Here is a 25,914-nt window from a genome sequence, read left to right on the forward strand (position 1 = left end):
GACTAGCATGCATGAAGCCCTGGGTTCAATTCCTCAGGACCACATAAACAGAAAAAGTTGGAAGTCATTCTGTGGCTCAAATGGTAGAGTGCTAGCCTTGAGCAAAAAAGAAGCTAGGGACAGTGCTCAGGCCTTGAGTTCAAGCTTGGGGGGGGGGGGGGGGAAGCCTGTTCCTGCTTGTGACTCTCCTCAGACTCCCTGAACAAACTCACTCCTCTTAAATTCCACTGTTACTTGAACCTCATATGGCATGCCTGGGCAAATTTGATGACTTGGATTTAGTTTTAGAAGCCAGGCTTACTGCCAAGTCTGCTGTGTCTACTCCTCTGACCCACCAACACAGCTTTAGACAACACCTCCCTTATTTATGTTACTGCCCTGAGCAAACTGCCACTTACTATCAAATGAAGCTCAACCTACTCAGGTTTCCTAAGTCTTTGAAGTAATGTAATTGCCTTTACAACATTATGGCTTCCTTAACCCCACCTCTATTTAAATACAGTATTACCAAATTCAACCATTCCACTTTTAACTACCAGTAATGAAAAGGAAATCAGTAATGCAAACCATTTCTTAAAAGGCTTATTTCAATGTAACACATTAGTATTTGTGACTTGAGAAAAAAAGTACAATTTCTCACCAAAAATACACACACACACACACACACACACACACACAAATAAGGAACCTCAAAAATATTATAGTTACTTCAGAAAGGCAAGTCATAATAAATTGTTTCTACAACTCAACCTAAATTAATACCTTTAATGCTTTAGATACAAGCATTACTGGATCCCTCACAATTCCTTGGTCATTTACATAATAAACAAGTTTTAACTTCTATTTCATTTAATAAAAGTTAACAAGTTAACATGTAGGAATTGTTCGCAAAGTATGATAAAATATCTCTTCTGTACTGGCAAATGGAAAACCTTAGAAAACACAGGAATACTTTACTTCATACACTGAGCAACATTTTAAATAAAATAACAAACTTTTTTTCCCCTGGATTTTCCCTCATGTTCACTCAAATGCATTTATTCATAAATCTCCATCAAAAAACTCTTCGGAATGGAGGAGGTGCATTGGAAGGCAAAAATTGGGAGAAAATGAAGAGGTGACGCTGTTGAAAAAGAAATGTATTCAATACCTGACATATGTAACTGTAACCCCTCTGTATCTATCACCTTTACAATAATAAAAAACAACCCCCCACCCCCAAACAACCTCTTCTGAAACCAGGCCCTGGTAGCTCACGCTTATAATCCTAGCTACTCAGGAGGCTGAGATCTGAGGATCCCAGTTCCAAGACAACCCAGGCAGGAAAGTCCATGAGACTATTACCTCCAATTAATTACCAGAAAACTAGAAGTGGCACTGTGGCTCACAGTGGTAGAGTGCTCGCCTTAAGCCAAAGAGCTTAGGGGTAGCACCTGGCATTCAAGCTCCATAACTGACAAAAAAAAAAAAACAAAAACAAAAAAACCTCTTCTTCAATCCCTAATCAGGAAAAGTGTCAAAGAAATAGAATATTAAACTGTTCTTCCAAGTAGCACAATAAAATTACCCGTCACCAAATGTATGTATGTATGGTATGTATGTGTATATATAACACCTGGTATTACATCCAAGTCTAAAGGAAAACTGGCCTGTGGTATGAAAATACGGAGTAGCAGAAATCAAATGTTCCTCTATAGCCCAACTCCAGTGGATTAAATCCTCTTATCTCCAATTAAGCAGTAAAAAGTCAAAAGTGCAGTTGTGGCTCTAGTGGTAGTGCACTACTAGCCTTGAGCACAGAAGCTCAGGGGCAGCACCTAGGCCCTGGGCCTGAGTTCAAACCTTAGGATTGGTATAAAAACAGACAAACTTAAAAGGATTTTTTTTTTTTAAAGTATAGGGGCTGGGAATATGGCTTAGTGGTAAAGGGCTCACCTCATATACATGAAGCTCTGGGTTCAATTCTTCAGCATCACATATATAGAAAAAGCCGGAAGTGGCACCGTGGCTCAAGTGGCAGAGTGCTATCCTTGAGCAAAAAGAAGCCAGGGACAGTGCTCAGGCCCTGAGTTCAAGCCCCAGAACTGGCAACAAAAACAAAACAAAACAAAAAAAAGTATAAAACCAAATATTCTAAAATGTAAGTAATGTTTAAGCTTCTGGATCTCTAATTTGTTCCTACTTTAGTGTTGAGTTTTCAAGCCAGTCCTCAGGCTTGAACCCAGGGGCTGGGCACTGCCCCTGAGCTTTTTTGCTCAAGGATAGCCTACCACTTGAGCCACAGCGCCACTTCCAGCTTTTTTTTTTTTTTTTTTTTTGGCCGTTAATTGAAGGCAAGTCCCATGGACTTCCCTGCCTGAGCTAGCTTCAAACTGTGATCCTCAGATCTCAGCCTCTGAGTAGCTAGGATTACAGGCATGAGACACCAGCACTCAACTTCTTTTAGTGTTTTAATTTATAACTACATAGAGAAGAGTTTAGGAAAGAAGAAATTTAAAAAAAATAGCTTATCTGGCTGTCAGTGGCTCAAGCCTACTTCCTACCTCAGGAAGCTGAGATCTCAGGATAGTGGTTCAAAGTCAGCCCAGATAGGAAAGTCCAAGAGACTCTAATCTCCAGTTAACCACCAGAAAACCAGAAGTGGTACTGTGACTCAAGTAGTAGAGCCCTAGCCTTGAGCAAAAGAGCTCAGGGTCAGTGCCCAGGCCCAGAGGTTAAGCCCCAAGACAGACAAAAGAACAAAACAGAACACTTTCTATTATGTTCTAAGGGGCCAGCTGATTTCCCAGATACCAAAATAAGCCGAAGAGAGCAAAACAAAACTATACAGCAAAATCCTATATGAATAGACACAAATCCAAGTGGCAAAAGCAACTGGGCACCAGTGGCTCACATCTATAATCCTAGCTACTCAGAAAGCCGAAATCTGAGGATTGCAGTTCCAAGCCCCAGGCAGAAAAGTCTGTGAAACTTGAGCAAAAGAGCTCATGGATAGCAATTATGCCCAGAGTTGAAGCACCACAATTGATAAAAACAAAACAAAACAAAGCAAACAACAACAACAAAAACTCAGGGACAACATCCAGGCTTTGAACTCAAGCCTTAGGAATAACACACATATACAAATTAGCTTATCAGTTTACATATATGTGCTTGCACTGGTGGCTCATACCTGTAACTTGAACTGAGAGGATCCTGGTTGGAAGCCAAAACCAGGCAGAAAAGTCCAAGATACCCCATTTCTGACAATCAAGCAAAAAGCAATGCTGGAGGCATGGTTCAAGTAGTAGAACACCAGTGTTCTATTACTGTCCCTCTCCCAAAAGAGTATGACCTCTTAAAGAGAACCACTGAACTAAGACAGTGCTAAGAGCTTTACGTACACTCTACAAGATTTTTTTAAACTGTAAGTAAAAACAAAAACTGATCTAGGGGGACTGGGAATATGGCCTAGTGGCAAAAGTGCTTGTCTTGTATACATGAAGCCCTGGGTTCAATTCCCCAGCACCACATATACAGAAAATGGCCAGAAATGGTGGTATGGCCCAAGTGGCAGAGTGCTAGCCTTGAGCAAAAAGAAGCCAGGGACAGTGCTCAGGCCCTGAGTCCAAGGCCCAGGACTGGCAAAAAGCAAAAAACAAAAACTGATCTAGGTATGGTGGCACATTCCTGTAATCCTAGCACTCAGAAGGCTGAGGCAGGAGGATCTCCACAGGAGGCTTGCTTGTGCTACACAGTGAGACTGCCACAAAACCAAATAAATACTGCAAAGCCACAAGATAAATTGCCTGAGACAGTAAAATTATAATGAACACATGAATCAGATCTCCAAGTACTAGACAAATTAAAGTAACTATAAATTGTACTCTAAGGCAAAACAATCAATGTCTCATATGAAACATGTATTAAGCATCTGATAAGAATATATATTTTATAATAACCTATTTCTCCTCTCTTAGAAAAGACACCATAGCCAGGCACCAATGGCTCATGTCTATAATCCTAGTTACTCAGGAAGCTGATATCTGAGGATCGCAGTTGAAAGCCAGCCAAAGTAGGAAAGTTCTTGAGACTCTTATCTCCAATTAACCACCCAAAAAGCAGAAGTGGAGCTCTGGCTCTAAGTGGTACAGTGCTAGCAAAGTTCAGGTACAGTGCCCAGGCCCTGAGTTCAAACCCCACAACTGACCAAAGGGGGGAAGGGGAGGAGAAGGAGGAGAGGAAGAAGAAGAGGAAAAAGAGGAAGAAAGGAGGAAGAAAGACACCACAAACCTTATAGCACATATCCTCTCCAGCCCCTCAGTGACTCAGAAGCCTTCCCAGGCAGAAAAATCTAGGAGATTCTTATCTCCAATTAACAAGGGGAAAGGCTGGAGATATGGCAGAAGACCAGCTGTGAAAGGGGGAGGAAGCCCCAGCAGGAGCAGAAGACCTCAATTTAAACCCTAGTACAAGCATTAATAAAAGTCACAAATCTATTCAATGTTACCAAATGCACCTTGAATAATTTTGTTTTGTTCTGTTTTTTGCCAGCCCTGGGGCTTGAACTCAGGGCCTGAGCACTGTCCCTGGCTTCTTCTTGCTCAAGGCTAGTACTCTACCACTTGAGCCACAGCACCACTTCCGGCTTTTTCTTTTTTTTTTTTTTTTCAAATTTTTATTATCAAACTGATGTACAGAGAGGTTATAGTTTCATACGTTAGGCATTGGATACATTACTTGCACTGTTTGTTACCTCGTCCCTCATATCCCCTTTCCCTTTCTATATATGTGGTGCTGGGGTTTTTCTTCAAATTTTTATTATCAAACTGATGTACAGAGAGGTTATAGTTTCATACGTTAGGCATAGGATACATTACTTGTACTGTTTGTTACCTCATCCCTCATACCCCCCCCCTCCTTCCTCCCCCTTTCCCTTTCTATATATGTGGTGCTGGGGAATCGGACCCAGGGCTTCATGTATACAAGCACTTTACCACTAGGTCATATTCCCAGCCCTTGACTAATTTAATGTATACTCAAACAAGCTTGCTTAGGGAGCTCACTAAATCCGGCCCCTTGCTTGTCCTCTCTCTACTACCTCTTCCCACCAAATATTTTTCAAAAATATTTTCCCTCTATGGAATTTTAGATATACCCCAAGTACTTTCAAACCTTCAGGTCAAAATGAACAAGAGCTGCTATTTTATGGAACTAACCAATAAAATTCAAGGCTCTCAAGCAATGTTCATCCACTTCCTCTACCATGAAAAAACAGTGAATATCGACTCAAAACTTAAGTAGTATTTATTACTTCAACAAATACTAGGTGTCAAATATGTAAAGGTACTGATAATACAACCACAAACAATGTTCAAACCTTGTTTCTGCTCTCAAGGAAATTATATTCCACAAAAGAAAATAAAAAACACAATGATACAACCCAACATCAATTTGAATTCTTTATTCTCTTGACTGCACATATCTTCCTAAAAGCTTTAGTTAATCCACTTGAATCCTTCAAACTAAATCCTATACTCACAATTATGTTTATTAAAATAAAAACTTAATTTTTGTGAACAAAAAATTCTGATAGCTTTGATGTTCAAAAAAGCACACTAGGGGCTGGGAATATGGCCTAGTGGCAAGAGTGCTTGCCTCGTATCCATGAAGCCCTGGGTTCGATTCTCCAGCACCACATATCTAGAAAACGGCCAGAAGTGGCGATGTGGCTCAAGTGGCAGAGTGCTAGCCTTGAGCAAAAAGAAGCCAGGGACAGTGCTCAGGCCCTGAGTCCAAGGCCCAGGACTGGCCAAAAAAAAACCAAAAACAAAAACGAAAAAAAAAAAAAAAGCACACTAGCCAAAAGGTAGAAACAGCTAATCAATGAATGAAGGGATAAACAAATTGTGGTGTGTACATGTATATGTACAGAAATGGAAATCCTCCCCGCCCCCTTTTTTCATTTTTCTTTTTTTTTCTTTTTTTGGTGCCAGTCCTGGGGCTTGAACTTGGAGCTGGGAAGCTATCCTTCAGCTTTTTCACTCCAGGCCAGGCACTCTACCAGTTGAGCCACAGCTCCACTTCTAGCTTTTTGGTGATTAATTTCTGCCGGGACTGGTTTCAAACAGGGTCCCCTCCTCAGACTTCTGGGTAGCTAGGATTACAGATGTGAGCCACAAGCACCCATGCAGTACTGAAAATTAAATGTCACTAAACTGTTCATTTTAAGATGATTTATTGATTCATAAGTATTTCGCAGGGCTAGGAATGTGGCTTAGTGGTATAACACTTGCCTAGCATGGAGGAAGCCCTGGGTTTGATTTCTCAGTACCATATAAACAGAAAAAGCCAGAAGTGGCTCTATGGGGCAAATGGGAGAGTGCTAGCCTTGAGCAAAAAAGAAGCTCAGGGGTAGGTGAATGCCAAGGTCCTGAGTTCAAGCCCCAGGACTGGCAAAATATATATATATATATATTTCACAGTAATTTTCTTTAGGAATTTTTTAAATTACATGCTAGACTATTCCAAATGAACTTGTAGTTGCAAATGAAATTCCTTGTGTTCACATACAGAAATTACAATTATAAATCAAGTTACAAATTTTAATCTGTTCTAGACTGTGTGTGCCAGTACTGGGGCTTGAACCCAGGTCCTAATGCTCTTTCTCCCTTGACTTTCTTGCTCAAGGCTGATGCTTTATCACTTGGGTCATGGCTCCATCCAATTCAATACTTTGCTAGTTAATTGGACATGGAGTCTAGCAGGCTTTACTGCTTGAGCTAGCTTCAAAACCTCCCAGTCTCAACCTCCAGGTCTCAGCCTTCTGAACAGGCACAGCCTGTCTGCCTCTTCTAGACTCCCTTTAAGTATCAAAATGTTTTTCTTTAGCAAAATGATCTAAAAAGCTATTTTCATGGTTTTTAAAAATGTAATTTAATATTTTGATTGTGCATACAATTCATACTTATATGTTGACATTCCTTTATTATTTATTTTGGTTCACACTTTTATGATCTAATGTTTAATATATAATGCTTATGCAACAAAGCTTTGCCACTATCAACTGTTTATATTCTATATAACAAAAACACTCATTAAGCTACTTTGTTCAGTCTCAATAACCTAAGTACAATGATACTCTCTCCACAAATAACTTTTCGTTTCTTCTTTTAAAATGCATCACAATTCCGTCTGCCTGTACCACTTTGTGTTATGTGTACCTTCCAACTATTTCTTTCCCAAAGTCCTTGGGAAGCTTCAGTTCTTTATGTACCAGCAACAGTATAAACTATCTAATATTATCTTCAAAACAGTAAGTGTTCAAATGCTGGTGGAACTGAAAATAACTACATCCAACACATGGCTATTATAAAATATTTACTATGTTGAAAAAGACACGTAAAGTACAAAGACTGAAAATGAACTAATAAAGCAAGTATTGTACTGCCCAGAGAATCCTTTTTTGCTCAACTAAGGTTTTCAATACAACTCTGAAATGATCTACTGAACATCAATACGAACACTATTAAATAATTCACTTAACACTCAGAAAGAATAACTTTTTTAAAGTTTGCCTGCATTTGCAATAGGGAAGCTGAACTTGATGAACCACAATATTCCAAACCAGGTCACAGAAGAGCTCCAAGTCCCCAGTCATCCTGTTTCTATTTCCTGATTGGTCTGACCTGCCAGAATAATGGTGCCCAGCTTTTCCAATTTACAATCCCCTTTAAAATATCTTCTTAGGAGAGCTTTTTCTTAAAACAATTGACTCCCAGAACTTTCTAGGAAAATGAGAACTTTTAAAAAAAAATTGTTTTTGTTGTTAAAAAAAATCTGAAACGCTTTTGCTCAACCAAGGAAACCGTTTCCAGAAGTCCCGTTATCGTCACACTTTGAATTCAGCGTGGCCCATCAACGTGTACAATTTGTAAGTTATCGGGAATATATCCATCTCCCAGCAAAGTAGATTTCAAGAAATATGTATAGGGATTTAGAAGGATCCTTAAACTTCAAGAACGTCTATGTTTTGTAAATAATTTTTTTTAACAACCTAAAATAGATGAAGCCCCAAGTGAGCCTACACTTCACAGGGGGCATTTTCTCTACACCACGCTGGCAAAGCAACGACGAACGCACGCCACCGGAGCTGCGGCCCCAACCCTCAACCTCCACGCTCCGGGTGTCCTCGGCCTTTAACGTCCCGGGCTGGAGTTCTCCCACCCCCCCACCCCACCCCCCCAGTTCACTTCTAGCCAAGCCCGAGGCCACTTCCACGTCGCGGCGATCCACACGCCTCCTCCTGGAATTCAATCCATCCTCCCTCGCCACACGCACTCACACAGGCTGACCGGTCCTCGGACAACCAGGGACCGGAGGAAGGACGAGCTCGCGTGAGGAAGCAAAGGGGACGCTCCACGGTCCCGCCCGGCTCGACACCCACCTGCAGGCCGCGAGCCCGGGGGCGGCGGCGCCGGCGCCCCGTCCTCGCCAAAGACGAGTTTGAAGTCGAGCTCGTCGTGGGCGCCACAGTTTGCAGTAGTCATCGGCGTGGCCCAGGGTGCTGCGGCTCCTCCTCAGGCGGCGGCGGCGACGGCGACGGCGGCGGCGGCGGCGGCTCCTCAACGCCGCTTCATGCCGGGCCGCACCGGCCAAGAGGTCGCCGCTCCACGGCAAACTTTCCGGGCGGGGCCCGCAACACCACGCGCTCCGTTCCGAACTGAAAAGCTGGCTGCGCGCCGAGCCGCACTAAGAGACTCCAGAACTGCTAGTCGCGGGTGCCTAAGCCGCCACCGTCGTCGGAGCCAAAGTTCCCCGCCCCCCAACTGTGGCCGCCGCCGCCGCCGCCGCCGCCGCCGCCGCCGCCGGCGCGCTCCCGCGCCGAGCCGCGCACCTGGCCCCGCCCCCTGCCGCGCGCCCATCCGGCGGAGCCGCCCATAGGCCACTGGCGGCCCGGCGGCCCCGCTCTCGGGCCCCGCCCCCTTGGCAGCCTATCGCGCGACTGCCCCTCCGCCTGGAGGAGGAAGTCACGTGAGCCCCGAGCGCTGCCGAGCCCCGCTTCCTCTCGGGAGCTGCAGTGAGGCCTGTATTCTCTCTGTGACTCCTACCGCTGGACGAGTGTTGAGCTCTCCAAATTGATTGGGTATCCACCACAGGCCAATTGGAGGAGGCCCGTTTCCCTATTGGACGGAGTTCACGTCGAGGCTCCGGAGTGCTTGGTTGAGGAGTTGGGTGATGCGTGGCCGGGTTGTTATTTACTCCTTAAGGCTGAGTTTAGGGGGTGCGTCGAGGCCCCTCAGGATTACCTGGACATCACCTACATCCACCTACTACCTCTACCCTAACTTCGGTGGCGGGTATCTCGACCAAGCCTCTGAAACGTTGGTGGTGGATTAGGGAAACCTGTAGTGTGCCTTTGAGTCTCATCTCAGAGACACCCCCCCCCCGTGGGGTGGCACCCCCACCTTGTAGGCCACGGCTTTCTTGCCAGACCAGCTGGTTGGTCCCCGGCTACAAGTTGAGCAGACTAAGGACGTCACTTGTGAACGCGCCCCATGCAGCTTCTGGTGCACAGCTTTGAGAGCAGGAGATATCAAACCCATGGCTGCCAGTGACTAAGTAGTGACACTGCCTGAAGAACCGTTTTCGCATTTGCCTCCCTCCCCAAGGGGCCTCTCTTCCCCTGAGATGGCTTAAGATACCATCTGGGGTCTGGGGACTCTGAGCCTGGCTTGTTTACTTAGGGCTCCAGCAAGGCACATGATTACACAGGGAGTTGGAGAAGCAGCAGTGACGGCCTCCCCCAGCTCCACATCCCAGGCCCCGAGCCCACAGGGTTTAGCATCTCTTGGTGAGCGTTGCTGGAGGAACTCAAGGCACCCGTCCCAAGAGCTTGGGTGCAAGTGAGAGGTATCAGAAATGCGCCCCTGGGTGCTGGTGGTTCATGCCTATAATCCTAGCTACTCAAAAGTCTGAGGTGTGAGGATCATTTGATGCCTGCCAGGGAAGTCTGTGAGGCCTTTATCTCCACAATTAACCACCAAAAAGCTGGAAGTGGAGCTGTACCTCAACTGGTAGAGCACCAGCCTTGAGCAAAAAAAGCTAAAGGACAGCACCAGCTCTGGGTTCAAGCCACTGTACTAGCATGTGTGTGCACACACACAGTGCCATCTCAAGGGACCCACAACATATCTCACACCACCCACAAAAACTCCGGGGCAGAAGGGTTTGCAACGTCTCAGTGCCTTAGTAATTCCTGAGCTATCAGGGAGCCCCTTAGGGTGAACTCAACTAGACCTTAGGTCTGGAGAGCAAGAAATGCTCTGAGCACGTAAGACATTCATCTGGGATTGGTTCATTCCTGCCAGTGCTTTATGCAGGTACCTATACTGGGCCAGCACATAAGACATTCATCTTGGATTGGCTCATTCCTGCCAGTATTTTATGCAGGGCCTGGGGATGCAGAAATAAACTAGTCTCCCTTCAGGGTTAGGAGAGAGAGGAATAACATATTTGTAGTCACTGTACAGAGAGTAGAGCTGTGCTAGAAGTTCTGAGGAGGTCCAAACCTCACCTGGCTACACAGCTTCCACAGGATGAGTATGAAGGTTTGCTCTAAGCAGAGAATAGATTCCCAAAGACTGGATGATCAGAAAATACTTGCAATGGGCAGAAGCCAAAGGTAGAGTTGGATGGGTGGATACACTCTAGTAGGCCACTGCATGATATCTGGGTTTTACCCTGAGGGCAGTAGAGAACCATAGAAGGGATTACAGCAGAGGACTTACCTGGCAGATATCTAGAAGGAACATGAGAGGGATGTGATGTGCAGTGGGCCGGCATGGAGATAGCCCATCTCTCACCTCCACTAGGACAACATACACCAATCAATGAAAGGGAACCAATGGCACTAGGTGGGTGAAAAATATTCCCCAATAGGCTTTCCTTCCTTCAGAGGGTCAAAAGCCTTGAAGGTCTGAGTGTAAAACTTGGGCCTAAATGCCACACTAGGTATGCCATCCTCTGCCTCAGAAAGATGCTTGCCTGTCATCATATTTTTACCACACACGTAATTCTTGTATTTTGTAAGGCCTTCCCAAAAGCTTAGCCAAGCTGGGTGCTGGTCACTCATACCTGTAATCCTAGCTACTCAGGAGGCTGACATCTGAGGATCATAGTTCAAAACCAGCCTGGACAGAAAAGTCCCCTTAAGACTCTTATCCTCAACCACTCAAAAAATTGGAAGTGGCACTTTGGCTCAAAGTGGTGGAATGCTAGCCTTGAGCAAAAGAGCTCAGGGACAGCGCCCAGGTTCTGAGTTCAAGCCCTATGACCAACAACAACAACAAAAAAAGAAAGCTTAGCCAGCTTACCTCCCATGCCTACAAAACGTAAAGCATCCTCCTCCTCTTTACCCTTCTCCCTATGTCACCCAGGTTGTCATCTGGATTGGACCTTTATCTAGTCCCTCCCCATCTTGGGACATGACCTCACCTGAACCAGAGCCTCAGCCAGTCAGGCCAGAGGGGAGGGGAGGTAGAAGGGAGATACTGGCTTGTCAGCTCCTGACTGCAGAGGAACCATAAGAAGCTGTAGATAGTAGGGGAAAACCCGTTCATTAAATGCTTGGTGGTACATGTGTGTTCTCCCGCACTGTAGAACACATCAGGGGCAGGGTTTCTGGTCTGGAGTAAACTCAGAATCTAATATGGAGTGATGAGGGCTCAGGTAGAGAAGAGACCATTAACAGGAAGCATCATCTTTGTAAGACAGGCAGCAATGGCTGCTCCATCCCACCCCACCCACACATACCAATATACCCACTCTTTTTATTCCCTTCCCCAGGTTATAAGGCTAAGACCTTGCCCCATGAGCTTTTCTTCAAGGTACTTTCAAAGCTCTTGCAGGTCATCTAACCCACCATGGAGCCCTGTGAAATACAGGCCTAGGGGGACAGTGTAGTACATTAAACTCCAAGGTAGAGACTACAGGGGTCTCTGTATACCATCCCTCCCTTCTGCAGGAATGCCAGGCCTGAGAATCAGTGCAAATCATTTCTTCACCAATTGCCACATGCCTAGGCTTGAAGCCCCACTGTTGAAGGCTCTTCAGTTCCATAGAGTCATGGTATGATACAGCTTACTCCAGCTCAAGCCCTTGTTTCACCCTAGGGAAAATAGGAGCCTTGGAAGAAAGTCAGAGTTTAGAAAAGCTCTTCATCTCCATGCCATGCACCCCCTCACCTCGAGCCCTTGCTTTAATTTTCATAGCCTGTACTTCACCCCTGTGCCAACACTGGCCAGAGAGGACACAAGGATTGCCCTTGAGTAGCTCAGAATCTGGCAGACAGGATTAAGACCAGCCAGCTACAACCTCAAAAGGTTAGTTGCTGAAGTCAGCACAGGCCTAAGAAGACAGGCTAGCACTTTGTCCTCTCATGCTGGGCTGAGGGGTTTGGACTTGGTCCAGAGGGCAGTCTGAGAGCCAGGGCAGAGTCCTTTACAGGAAAAGCACCTGGGAAATCCTATGTGGGAGTATAGACAGTGATTCCCCTTTGGAACTCTACAAATCCAAGTCTGCTTATTGGATTTTTGGAAGCCCTGTCACCTTCTCCACTTGTATAGCCTTCCTCCCATGGTCATATCATATTTGTCCCTAAAAAGTGATGAGCTCAGGAGAGGGCCTCAAAGTGGCAAAATAAACTGGGCATCAGTGGCTTATGCCTGTAATCCTAGATAGTCAGAAGGTTGAGATCTGAGGATCAAGGTTTGAAGCCAGCCTTCAGGAAATTCCGCAAAGACTAATTACCAAAAAAGATGGAAGTAGGGCTGGGGATATGGCCTAGTGGCAAGAGTGCTTGCCTCGTATACATGAGGCCCTGGGTTCAATTCCCCAGTACCACATATACAGAAAATGGCCAGAAGTGGCGCTGTGGCTCAAGTGGCAGAGTGCTAGCCTTGAGCAAAAAGAAGCCAGGGACAGTGCTCAGGCCCTGAGTCCAAGCCCCAGGACTGGCCAAAAAAAAAAAAAAAAAAAAAAGATGAAAGTGGTGCTGTGGCTCAAGCGGTAGCATGCTAGCCTTGAGCACAAATGCTCAAAGACAGAGCTCAGGCCCTGAGTTCAAGTACCAGGACTGGTGTAAAAAAGAAAGGATGGATAAGTGTTGTAACTACTAGCTCAGGTAGGAGTTTGAGATTCTTAGTGGCCTAGTTTAAGGTAGACATGGGGAGTTAAACAGTAGTAGATCTTTTAGACCTGCCTGGGTGTCTCAGTCAGTTCTAAACTCAGGACACTTGAGAGCAGAGCAGACACTAGAGAGGTATGCTAAGTGAGATCCTTTAAGGACCAACCTAATTCAACCAGGACCTTTGTCAGACATTCTCAGCCATGGGGCACACACTAACCAGTCCCTCCCCACCTGGATCACACATGAATGAGCCTCTCAATGGTGCACTCAGGAATGCTACACTCCAGCCTATATCTTAACAGCAGTCATCTATCCTTACTTCTCCTTCCTGCAGCCCCAAAGTAAACTTAGCCCTGCCAGGGAAGGGGCTATTCTCAGAAAAACCACACTGGATTCAGCATGTGACCTGTGGTCTCCCCAGAGTCCTCACTCACCATGCCTGGAGAAGGGCCCCCAGCTGCCAAGACTAAGGGGAGGGGGCACTTTGATTTTGTTTTTAGTCTAAAAAAAAATCAGAAGGGCTGGGAATGTGGCTTAGTAGTAGAGTGCTTGCCTAGCATGCATGAAGCTCTGGGTTCCATTCCTTAGTATCACATAAACAGAAAAACCCAGAAGTGGCACTACGGCTCAAGTCATAGAGTGCTAGCCTTGAGCAAAGAGAGGCTCGGGGACAGTGCCCAGGCCCTGAGTTCAAGCTCCAAGACTGGCAAAACAACAACAGAAAATGCTGAGCACCAATGCTCTTACCTGTAATCCTTACTACTCAGGAGGCTCAGGTCTGAGGATTGTGGTTCAAAGCCAGCCTGGGCAGGAAACTCTGGGAGACTCTCTATCTCCAATAAACTACCAAAAAAGCCAGAAGTAGAGCTGTGGCTCAAGTGGTAGAGTGCTAGCCTTGAAGAAAAACAAAACAAAAAAACCTCAGGGAGAGCACCCAGGCCTGAGTTAAAGCTCTAGGACCAGCCCCACTCCCCTTGCCCCTGAAAAACAACAACAACAACAACAACAACAATAATAAATTGTGCCTAAACCTTGGTGGCTAAGACTAAACCAAGACTGTCTTCTTTCTGGGTGGGGCCCCACCTCTAGGAGCACTGGTTTGGGAAGTTAGACCTGCCTTCACATGAAATGATGCCATAGGCTATGCAGTGCCTCTATCACAGAGTGAGCTTGTTATTTTCTAGCCAGTTTCACCTAGGCAGAAGGCAGCTGATCCCACTCTTAGAGGAGAGCTTCTGAGCAGAGAGGGCCAGAAGTGAGTTGCCCAAGATCAAAAGGGTGAGGAGCTCTTTGGAGGAAGCTGAATAAAGTATCCTTATCTGCACAGAGAAGAGCAAGTGTGGGTGGCAGGGTGGGGCAGCACCAGGACTAAGGCAAAGCCTCACCCACCAAACCCTTGATTGAGGGACCAACAGGGTCAGGGTTTGCTGGCTGGCAGAGGTCTCACCTCTTGACAGGGCTGTAACAGAGCCATCAGGCTGACCCACAGAGATGTGGAGAAGATAGGATTGGCCTAGAGGAGAATCCTCCACCAGATAGAGGCTGGCAAAGAAAGGACACACAACATGTTTACAGCAGAGGAAGTGGGGGTGGGGTATGGCAGGGACCTTTGGTCAGAACGCCCCTCCCAGTAAGCAGGGGAGGCGCCATGAGATGTGGTGGTAGCCCATTTGTTTGCTTCTCACTGCCAAGAGGAAATTAAAGAGGCTCTGCCACTTCCTTCCGCCCCAAGTGGGACTGGAGAGGGGAGGGGAAGAGAAGAGCTTAACCTGTGAATTGCAGTAGGCAAATTGCCATCTTTAGCAGCCTCTAGTGTCTCCTGCCCAGGGCAGGCCCCTTCATCAGGTCTAAGCTTGCTAGGCAGCTGTCATGTTTAAAAGAAACTGTGAGTCAGACCAATTCCTTACCCTAACACCTCTGTGCTGGTCCCTTACACGTACCAAATTCCATAGTACCAATCCTTCCCTAGAGTCCATAGAACTTCTTATCAGGCAAGTCAACTAGGGTCTAGTATCTTAAGTTTCCCATCAGTAGAATGGGTTTCTTGGGCTTTCCTGGTTAAGCCAAAGTCCAATCGACCTGAAAGGAGAGAGCCTATCTCCAACCACCACCATTATTCCTATAAGGATGAGCAGGGACCATACTTGGAGAATCTCTAGTTCTGCACAGAGGGTAGTAGAATAATTATGCCAGAACACAGTCCTGTGTATTGATATTCAAGACTGAAGCAGTCGTGGATGAGGGTATCTTTATTGCACTGTATCAATGTCAAGTTGAAGAGGGGCTGACTGAAAAGCTTATTTTTCAAAGTACTCAGGGCACTGGAACTTAGCCCTGCCACTCAGACCCATCAGAGGAGACAGGATCACCCCTGAGCATTCCTTGGCTGGTGCTCCATGCTGAAAGCCTACGCTTGGACATGGACCTCTAACTCCTGCAAGGCAGGAACCAACTGTCCATTGGCATTTGGTTTGTGCTCTGGCAGGCCCATAGAGGGAGAGACCAGGGCAAGGACAACAGTCACCAGCCTTCCAGGGGGTTGTCTTCACCACTTCCAAAGGCCACAAAGGACTTCTTGCATAGATCCTCAGGCAGTGCTGGCTCCTGAGCCCTGGGGTCGCTGAGGTCTTGGTCAGGGTCTTCCCGCTTCCGTTTGTGCAAGGAAGGACTCTCTTCACCCACTCGACCCTCAGGGAGGCCCAGGCTACGCAGACAAACGATGGCTGCAGTTTGCTCTGCCAGTTTCTTGGACTTATCCCTGGGCAGATGAGGCACAGGTAATAAGGCAAGTGAGCAAAGGACTAGAGACTGGGAGGCCAGACTGTATGTACACTTGGCAGAGATATTAACAAATTAGGTTAGAGATCATAATCCAGGCTCATCAATTCCCACAAAAGCCATTCACCCAGCTCTCCCAGGCCACATGCTAGATTCAGGCTCCCCCACCCCAAGCCTCAAACTCTCTGATGAAACTCACCACAAGGTGGACTGGTACTTTTTGTCAGCGACAGTGACAACAGAGCAGAATAGGCGATCTAGTGGTCTTTGGACCTGATCCAGAAAGAGGAAAGGAAAGAGGCTCATGACATCAGAGGCAGATAGAGGGAAGCACTATCAACCTAAGTCAAGTGAAGGCTGCCTGATCACATGCTCCTCCCATGCAAAAGTGCCTGATATATCTTCCAGGAAACACAGGCAGATATACAAATTGACAATGACATCGAATATGTCTAGAGTTCTGTTGAGGCTATCAGTGCCCTAAGCTGTGCCTGAGTACACTAGGAGGCCTCCTCCTACTGACAGCTAGATGGTCCCTGTGTCCCCAAAGGCCCCCATCTACCAGATGGCAATAAAGAGGGAACAAGGATGGTGACAGAGAAGGCACACCTGGCAAAGGGATCAGGCGATGTAGCTGGATCAGAGAGCTGAATGGATGAGACCTGCAGCAGCAAGGCATGTGAGAGGCCCTGTGCTCTGTGCTGAAGGGCTGGGGCTTGAGCTCAAAGTCACTGGGGAGGGGAGGGGAGGGGAGACAGAGGTTAGATTTGCTTCACAAAAGTCACTTTAGATGGAATTGGAGGTATAGTTCAAGTGGTAGAGCACCAACCTTGAGTGAAAAAGCCAAGTGAGAGTGCAAGACCCTAAGTTCAAGCCCCAATACTGTCACACACACACACACACACACACACACACACACACACACACACATCATGTTGGTAGAAGGGGACACAAGACCAAAGTATGGGGCCAGAAAGCCAGTCCACAAGAGACAGAGCAGCCTCAACAAGGCATAGCTATGGTGACCAAAGGAAGTGAAACAATCTTAAGATTTCAACCCCAAGGACTGGGAATGTGGCTTAGCAGTAGAGTGCTTGTGTAACATGCATGAAGCCCTGGGTTCAATTCCTCAGTACCACATATATAGAAAAGGCCAGAAGAGGCGCTGTGGCTCAAGTGGCAGAGTGCTAGCCTTGAGCAAAAAGAAGCCAGGGACAGTGCCCAGGCCCTTTATTCAAGCCCCAGGACTGGAGCAGGGAGGGGGACAGGGGAAGGGGGAGGATTTCAACCCAAGATTTCCATGGCTTAGATGCAGATCTGTGAAATAAAAGAAAAATGGAAAAAGAAGACATATCCAAAGATACATCTGCCAGAATTGGTGGCCACAGGCCAAAGTCTGAAGGTTGCTTAATCAGTAATTGATCCCACCACCAGCAATTCTGTACAACCTATGAAGGGCAAGGCTAGATGTTGGCCAAGCAGCTTAGAGTTGAGGATATAAACTGTGGGTGTACTAGACTAATGGCTCCCATAGGGGAGCGTTATGGCTGCAGGCACTCTCAGGCAGGAACTCACCGTTTCATACATAGGCTGTGCCAACTTCTCTCTACGGCACCACTCCAGCAGGCACATCTTAGGGGTGATTTGGGGTGGGTAAGCTCTCCTGGAAAAAGAAGGGCAATCAGTGCCTACTCATCACTTCTTTTTTCCTTTTTATTGGCAGCACTGGAATTTGAACTCAGGGCATGGCCATGCCTCCAGCTTTTTGCCAATGATTTGAAGATGTAATCTAGTGAACTTTTCTGTCCAAGCTGTCTTTGAACTGCAATCCTCTAGATCTCAGTCTGCGGAGTAGTTAGAATTACAAGCCTAAGCCACGAGAGCCTGGCTCCATTCACCATTTCTACTCTCTCCCTCAGCAAAGAGCACATGCAGCTCCTCAGAGGAGCTGCAGGAGCTAGAGAAATGAGTCCAGGCTCGGTCTTAAGGCTCCTGTGCCTACTCCTGTGGGCTCTCCTTCTTGTCCCACAAGCAGTTTAAACTTAGATTCTACCTAAAGGGAAGATAAACTTCCTCATGTTTGAGAAATTGGAGCAGCAAAGAACTCCGAGCTCTCTGAGCCCTTCCTTCCATGAAGGAAGGTTCAGTTTGTCTTGTAAGACATTTATCAGGGGGAAGAGGTGGAGGTGGGAAATGCAGGTGATCATACAATGGGCTCAGTGTCCACTTTGATTCTGTCTGTGGAGTGCAAGATGTTCTGCTGTGCCAGGGAGACAATGGACTCTGGCTTCAGAGTCCATCTGTGACAAGGTGGAAAGGACATATTCCAACTTCCACTGGGATCTTCTCTGGCATATGACTGCCCAACAGCTGTCTTCCCACCCCATCCCAAGTCCCTATCAGACAAGACCAGCTCCTGGTCTGAGCCTTGGGACTGGAGAAAGGTTCATATCCAGATGGTATAGAAGGATAAGGAGACCACTCAAAGATGAGTCACAATCTGAGGGATAAATCAATCTGAGACTACTTCTGCCTAATGAGGGAACCCTTGGGCTGATGGGGGGTAATGGTATGGAGGCAAGTAACAAAGTCAAATAAGGACAAGGCTCTTGTACCTGTTCAGCTCCAAGAGAATAGCACAGACTTTTAGAAACAGAAGACAAGTCCCTCTGCTCCAAATTGTGGAAGATGGTAGGTCAGGAAAAAAGTGAGTTGAGTCACTTAGGGACCACATATATATCCCCAAAAGTGCTTCCTGGGCTTCCAGGACTGTCTTCCCTGAAATTACTTTCTTTGAAATACAGAAAATTGGGAACAAGTATCCAAACCAAGGAGACCAATGACCCCTAAGCTGGAAACTAACCAAATACAGCAGCTACTTTGCTGGTTCACTCAAACCTTGAAAGCACAGACCCTGACCCATGCTGAAGCCAAGGTGAAAACCTACCGATCAAACTTAACAGCCATCTTAATGATGCCAGTGATATCTTCAGCTGACTCTTCCACCTCCTCTGGAGTCCTGGCCAGGAGGTCAGCCCGCCGGGTATCCAGCTCCCGTGTGGTCTCCTCATAGAAGGCACCAAGGCCAAAGGCCTCACTTCAGAAGAAGAAGCAGAGCAGGATGGACACCTTAGTAGAGTAGCATCCAGGGCATTGCAGGATGCCAGGGAAACTCAAACTGAGAAACTCTCATACCACATACTAAACCAGGGCCTGGCCAGGAGAAGGTACTTCCTGGGATCACCTGGACTGGAAGGTGGAAAATAAATTCAAAACCCTGAGCATGGACACTGAAGGGAAGCTGGGGTGGGTAGAAAGGTTTCTAGAGATCACCTCAAGGATGACCACACAGGTAGATATCCACAGTCAGCCATGACTGAATTGACCTATGCTGACCAAGCACCTGGAGGATCGGGGACCATGGAAGGAAATATTGAGGTCTGACAACTGAGTGGTTCCTCACCCTCCACAGTTGCCACAGGCCTTTCCTGAACTGAGAAGACATCGAGGTCCAGCTGCTTAAACTACGTGTGATGGAGACAGAACCAATGCCACAAGCTAGGTGTGGGAGAAGGCTTCTGGTAGGGCTTTCCCTTCTAGGAAGAACCTTTGTATGTCTGTGTGTGTACCGGTACTGGGGCTTGAACTCAGTGCTTGGGTGCCGTCCCTTAGCTGTTTCACACAAGGCTGGCAGTCTACCACTTGAGTCATAGCTCTACTTCTTTGGTGGTTAACTGGAAATAAGAGTCTCATGAGGGGGTTCCTGCCCAGGCTGGCTTCAAACCATGATCCTGTGATCTCAGCCTCCTCTGAGTAGCTAAGATTACAGGTGTGCGCCTAGCTCTAGGAGGCATCTTGAAGGTAGACCCCCCCACTCCCCCTGGAACAAGTGTGGTGCAGGAAGCTGCCATGAGGAGCTGTGGAAGGAGACATAATGACAGGAAGCTATGGTAGCCAGGACTAGGCTAAACTGTGAAGAGCCCTCCAGTGCCTGAGTTGGAGCTGCATCAGATCAAGAAGACCAATGGGAGTCAGGCACCGGTAGCTCATGTTTGTAATCCTAGCTACTAAGGAGGCTGAGATCTGAGGATCAAGGTTCAAAGACAGCCTGCACAGAAAACTCCATGAGACTCTTATCTCCAATAAGCTATTAAAAAAAGCTGGAAGTGGTGCTATGGCTCAAGTGGCAGAGTGCTAGCCTTGAGCAAAAAGAAGCCAGCGACAGTGCCCAGGCCCTGAGTTCAAGCCCCAGGACTGTTAAAGAAAAAAAAAAAAAGCCAAAGTGGCTCTGTTGCTCAAGTAGTAGAATGCTCACCCTGAGCAAAAAAACTTCAGGGACAGTACCCAGGCCCAAAGTTCAAGGCTCAGGACTGACCAAAAAAATAAAAGACCAATGGCTACCTTTCAGACTGCAGCATGATAGGTGTAAGTACAGACTAGGGGCTTCATTCTACAACTCCGTCTTTCCTGACCATTGTGTTTGGTTGGACTGATATGTGACAGGCTCACTAATGGAAAAGCCTCCTTCTTCCTGAGGAATTTCCAAGCCCATTCTCTCCTCTCTCCTCTCTCCCATCTTCACCCCCTCCCCTTCTTCCAGTAATGGGGCTTGAACTCAAGACTCTTGCTTAGCTTTTTTGCTCAATACTAGTGCTCCACCACTTGAGCCACAACTCCATTTCCAACTTTTTGCTAGTTAATAGAGGTGAGTCTTGGGGATTTTTCTGCCTGGGATGACTTCAAACCTTGATCCTTAAATCTTAGACTTCTGAATAGGTAGTATTACAGGCATGAGCCACCAATGTCCAACTAATCCTTTGTATTCTTCCACCCTACTAGGGACCTATTTCCAAAAACTGTACTTCGGAGACCAGTTCAAAGATGAAATGCTTGAAAGCGTTTAAAGTTCTCCATTTTGTGTGGCAAAGCTTACTACCACTCCATTCCTCCACATCTGCATCCAGAAACCTTGTTCCTGATTCCCCCCAAAGAGTCAGCTTAGGGCTCAAGGTCAAGCCTAGGAACTGTCTGTAAGGACAGATGGATAGCCCATTGCCCTTCTTACCAAATTTCCTGGGAAGACTGGGCGGCATGGAGCAACCTTCCCTGGGGCGACTCCAACTGTTCCCGCAGCATCTGGCACAAGCAGTACTTGGTGTTGGTGTAGTGGTTGTCATACTGCACTGCCTAAGAGAAGAACGGGCATGGCCCATCTGCTGCCAGCAAGCACTGAGGCCCAAGCTCTGCTGGCAAGGAGTGGGTTCCAAAGGGGACATCAGAGGTGTGTTTACAGCGGAGGCAATGTGACCTCATGTTACAGCCAGTTCTAACCTGCCATCCACTTCTCCATCTTGTGGTACAAAGCTTGAGGGTCATAGCTAAAGCCCAGATCAGAAGAACACTTGCCCAGACAGTCTACCTGGGCCCAGAAGTACAGATTACACCCTCCTGCTTCAGTTACCATAAGTATCTACTAGCATAGGGAGGAGGGAACACAGCAAATTCCAGAATGGTGGGCCTAGCCCCATAACATGAGTACGGTCCTTCTATTACTTATCACCAGGGTGAGCATCTCTCCCTCCCAAGTATTGACAAGCCTCTCTTTGACTTCTCCCATGCATAGAGCATTCACATGCATTTCCTGCCATTTTGTGTATGTATATAAAAGATGCAACTAGTATTCCATTCCACAGTCTGAGAAGCAAGGCTCAGGGAAGCAAGAAGATAATTCTAATGATATCATAGATGTTCACCCAACTAGGGACAGAACAGAAGAACAGTAGTGGGTAAAGGCTGCCTATACAACCCTCCAGAAATCCCTCCCTTCCTTTACCCTGTACGGTACACTATTTTAGGATCTCCACCTGGGCCTATGCCTGGTACCATGGAATATTTAGGGAATAAAGCAAGGAGTAAGCCTGAGGCAGACCATGATTCAGCTTGGTGAAGCCAAAAGGTACCTGGACAGACCAGAAGTAGCCTTGCAGATGCTTAAGGCCACTTCCTTTCTCCACGACAATACAGCCTCTTCAGAGCTGCCAAGGGAGGGCTGAGCAGGAGTGATAATATCACCTTTCACCCAGTGAGGAGGCTCAACACTGTTCAACATGTCTTCTCTGCTACGTACTTGCCAGCTGGCCAGAATAGCTGGACAGCTGATCTCTGCTGAGGCAAGGCCCCTTGCCTCCAGCTGACCGAAACTGCCGGAGAGTTAATGGACTCCAGTCTGCCCAACGCCACACACTCAGAACCAAGGGGATCTGCAGGGCTGCAGCACTGGAGAAAAGAGGCTCTAGGACAGAAGCTGCTCAGAACTGGACACAGGCCTCAGAGCCTTCTACCATCCCCAGCCATGGGAATGCTCGCAAGCCATGTGACAGCTGTCCAGGCACAGCCATGGTGTGGACAGAGCAGAGGGCAGTTCATGCAGACTGGTCACTAGGACGGAAAAAAAAATAAACAAGGGTCAGCGTCCTGCTCAGGCCAAACTCACTGAAGAATTAGAGGACCACTCACTGCCTCTACCCATGTCTATGTACAGCTGGTCACAGAAACCCACAGAGTCCCAGGATTGTGACAAGAGAGAGTGGAAAGTGAAATCATCAAAAACTTCCTTTGCAAGGACATGTCCTAGGCACAACCATCAAGCTCCTAGTGAGAAGGAATTGCTTTAGAAAATACTATTTCTGGACTATTGTGGTTGTGCATGCCTGTAACCCAGGCATTCAGGAGGCAAAGGGAGAAGGGTCACTAGTTTAAGGCCATCCTGAGCTACACAGTGAGACCTACTAGAAAGAAAGAAAAAGAAAAGAAAAAGCTGTGTTGGCCATGTGCTGGTGGATCATACCTGTAATTCTGGCTGGCTGAGATCTGAGGATAGACGTTTGAAGCCAGCTCAGGTAGGAAAAACCATGAGGCTAGAAAAAGCCAGAAGTGGCTGTGGCTCAAGTGCTAGAGCACTAGCCTTGAGAAAAGGAATATCGAGTTGGGTGCTGGTGGCTTACTCCTGTAATCCTAGCCGCTCAGGAGGCTCAGATCTGAGGATCATGGTTCAAAGTCAGCACAGGCAGGAAAGTCCATCAGACTCTTATCTCCAATAAACTACTCAGAAAAATCCAGAAGTGTCTTTGTCGCTCTAGTGGTAGAGCACTTGCTTGGAGCACAAAGAGGTTCAGGGACAAGCCTAGGCTTTGAATTCAAGCTCCAGGACCAGCAAAAGAATAGATTAGAAAGGGAGGGAGAGAGGGAGGGAGGGAGGGAGGGAGGGAGGGAGGGAGGGAGGGAGGGAGGGAGGGAAGGAAAGGAAAGGAAAGGAAAAAGAAAGGAAGGCAGAAAGATACTCAGGAGGCTGAGATCTGAGATGGCAGTTCATAGCCAGCCGGGGCAGGAAAGTTCATGAGACTCTTATCTCCAATCATCCACCAGAACACTGGAAGTCACTCTGTGGCTCAACTAGTAGAGTACTAGCCTTGAGCAAAAGAAGCTCAAGGACAGTGCCCAGGCCCTGAGTTCAAGTCCCAGAACTGGCACAAGAGAGAGAGAAGGGGGAGGGGCAAACAAGCAAGCAAACTATTCTGTAAGGAGAGGATTAAAGTCAAGCTATTCACTAACACATAGCAAAACATTCTCAAAATTATCTAAAGAAAAATTGTGGGGGTTTTGTTGTGCCAGTCCTGGGCTTGAACTCAGAGCCTGGGTGCTGTCCTTGAGCTTTCTTGCTCAAGATGAGTGCTCTACCACTTGAACCACAGTTCCACTTCTGGCTTTTCTGGTCCTTAATTGGAAACAAGAGTCTCATGGGGCTGGAGATTTAGCTCAGTGGAAGAGCTCCTGCCTGGCAAGTGCAAGGCCCCGAGTTTGGTCCTCAGCTCTAGAAAAAAAAAGTCTCACAAACTTTCCTGGCTAGGCTAGCTTTGGACAGTGACCCTCGAATCTCAGCCTCCTGACTATAGCCAAGACTATAGGTGTGGGCCACTCGCAACCTGTCAACAATAGAAAAGTTTTAATAGCAAACTTAACAGATGAGTCAAATCTGATAGGAAGTCTCTATGGAGATAATCTGTAATCTGTAAGCAACAATTGCTACAATGGCTCCTCCTGACTGTGGCTGCACCTTCAGCAACCTATACATGTCTGTTTTCAGTGACAAAGAACCTCATTGTCCATGTGCATGAAGTATGTACATGTGGGAGGTATGAAGGAGAAATAGGATGGTATGTGTTTGAGGCCTTGGCAGCATTCTGGACCTAGAAAGTCCTTCCAGATAACCTCCGTACCCCTAGAAGCTTTAGAAGGAGGTGATGGTAGGGGCACACACCCCAGAATCCTCTCTGCATATCAGCAAGGAAGGTCCAATGCTCTAGTAGGTATACGAACTCAGAACAAAAGAAGAGGAACAACAGGGATTGCTGGCACCTGGAGATCCCCACAAAGTGCTCTTGGCAAGAACTTGGCTGATAGTAAGAAATGGTGGCTTTTGAAAGAGTATGGATACGCACATATCTGATATACTTCTGCATGACTTCTTCCAGGGGCCGAGGACCATCCTTGAGGAAGATAGATGGGTTCCACATGGCTGATCGGGCCACCATCACTGAAGAAGCAGCTGTGGCTTGTCGAAAGTCTTCTATGTCCAAATGTTTTTGGATGTGGTCATGAGATCCACCACTACAAATCAACAAGGAAGCCAGGAGCCAGTGACTCACACCTTTAATCCTAGCTACTCAGGAGGCTGAGCTCTTAGGATCGCAGTTCAAAGCCAGCCCAGGCAGGAAAGTCTGTGAGGCTCTTATCTCCAATTAACCTCCAGAAAAGGCCAGAAGTGGCGCTGTGGCTCAAGTGGTAGAGTGCTAGTCTTGAGCTAAAGAGCTCAGGGACAGGGCCCAGGCCCAGAGTTCAAGCCCCACGACTGACAGAAAAGAAAAAAAATTAACAAGGACTAGGAGTGTCTGCAGCATAGGACCTATCAGCATTTTCAGAAGAAAGGCATCTCCCAGATCTGCCACTCATTAATAGTATGACCTCTTCAGCTATCAGAGCTTCAGCAAAGTTAAGATTATAATGTGTACTCTTTAATGAAGTTAGGAGCACTAGGTGAAACAAAGTATGTAAAGCACCTTGAACTATGCCTGGCATTTAACAGAAATTCTAGAAATTTTACATTCCTTTTCCGTCATCTGAAACAGTGCCCAAAACTGAGGTGTTGGGGCCACAGGAGAGCTGAGCAGCCTTCTATAACCCCTCTAAGGACAGGGCCAAAACACTGGAGAGGGGGATACACTGGTGATCGTGTGGGAATGGAAGGAGACTCGTTAGTTACAATTACCCTTCCTCTACCATGCTGCTCCAAGGACCCTCTTAGAAACTACTCTCTTCTCATCTGTATCATGAGAGTCAAGTGGTAGCCATAGTTCAGACACTACCATGTAGGGAGGAGTCTCAATGTGGCAGCAGAAGCAACAGGCTTCAAGGTCTTGAGTAAACCTCACTTCACTCACGAAGCCATCCCTAAAAATCTTCTTACCTGGGGGATACAGGGCCTGACTACCATCCTCACCCTTACACTCCTTCTTCTACCAATCAGGCCTATCTGTTATCAGGACTTGCTTATTCCCACCCTCTAGACTCTCTGAGTCTGTGCCATCATAAGTAGCAAGGCTGAGCTGGGCTCCCAGCTAGCCTACACAGGCCAGTTTCCCAATGGCAACTATACATGGTCTTACTGCTAAACCTTTGGGCTGTTCACTGGGACCCTGCAGCTACCAGTCCAGTTTCCTGGCCCTATAGCTGCTCAGAATGCTTGTCTGGATTTCCATGTCCTGCCTTATGTTGCCTGAGCCATAGTGCTATGATCTCAAGCTTGAGACTTATCACAGTTATATTCATTCTTTAAATGCTCCTGGGGGGAGCTGGGGGGAGGGAAAGTGGGAGAAAAAAACGAGGCAATGGATAACAATGTTCGACAAGAA

General features: G+C 46.9%; 2 protein-coding genes and 1 long non-coding RNA gene across 8 annotated transcripts in view; 1 reads left to right on the top strand and 2 right to left on the bottom strand.

Annotated features, from left to right (window-relative positions):
• Nfatc3 (nuclear factor of activated T cells 3) overlaps positions 1 to 8,861 on the bottom strand; it is a 63,960-nt gene extending 55,099 nt beyond the window's left edge. For both annotated transcript variants that reach the window (XM_048355271.1, XM_048355272.1), the window contains exon 1: positions 8,426 to 8,861. In XM_048355271.1, coding sequence (XP_048211228.1) covers positions 8,426 to 8,528 — 103 coding nt within the window. In that variant the 5' untranslated portion in view covers positions 8,529 to 8,861. The remainder of the gene's footprint in view (positions 1 to 8,425) is intronic.
• LOC125358265 lies at positions 1,290 to 14,115 on the top strand. Its single transcript, XR_007212288.1, has 3 exons — positions 1,290 to 1,426; positions 3,361 to 3,363; positions 14,098 to 14,115. It is a non-coding gene; the product is annotated as an uncharacterized LOC125358265 (long non-coding RNA).
• A 1,287-nt stretch (positions 14,116 to 15,402) lies between these two features.
• The window catches only part of Dus2 (dihydrouridine synthase 2), a 37,096-nt gene continuing 26,584 nt past the window's right edge, over positions 15,403 to 25,914 (bottom strand). For all 5 annotated transcript variants that reach the window (XM_048355281.1, XM_048355283.1, XM_048355279.1 and 2 more), the window contains 6 exons: positions 24,445 to 24,613; positions 21,012 to 21,133; positions 18,894 to 19,043; positions 17,522 to 17,609; positions 16,146 to 16,219; positions 15,403 to 15,926 (listed from right to left, as the gene is read on the bottom strand). In XM_048355281.1, the coding sequence (XP_048211238.1) occupies positions 15,689 to 15,926; positions 16,146 to 16,219; positions 17,522 to 17,609; positions 18,894 to 19,043; positions 21,012 to 21,133; positions 24,445 to 24,613 (841 nt within the window). In that variant the 3' untranslated portion in view covers positions 15,403 to 15,688. The remainder of the gene's footprint in view (positions 15,927 to 16,145; positions 16,220 to 17,521; positions 17,610 to 18,893; positions 19,044 to 21,011; positions 21,134 to 24,444; positions 24,614 to 25,914) is intronic.

This window comes from Perognathus longimembris, chromosome 10 (genome assembly GCF_023159225.1).
Source record: "Perognathus longimembris pacificus isolate PPM17 chromosome 10, ASM2315922v1, whole genome shotgun sequence".
NCBI classification, from domain to species: domain Eukaryota; kingdom Metazoa; phylum Chordata; class Mammalia; order Rodentia; family Heteromyidae; genus Perognathus; species Perognathus longimembris.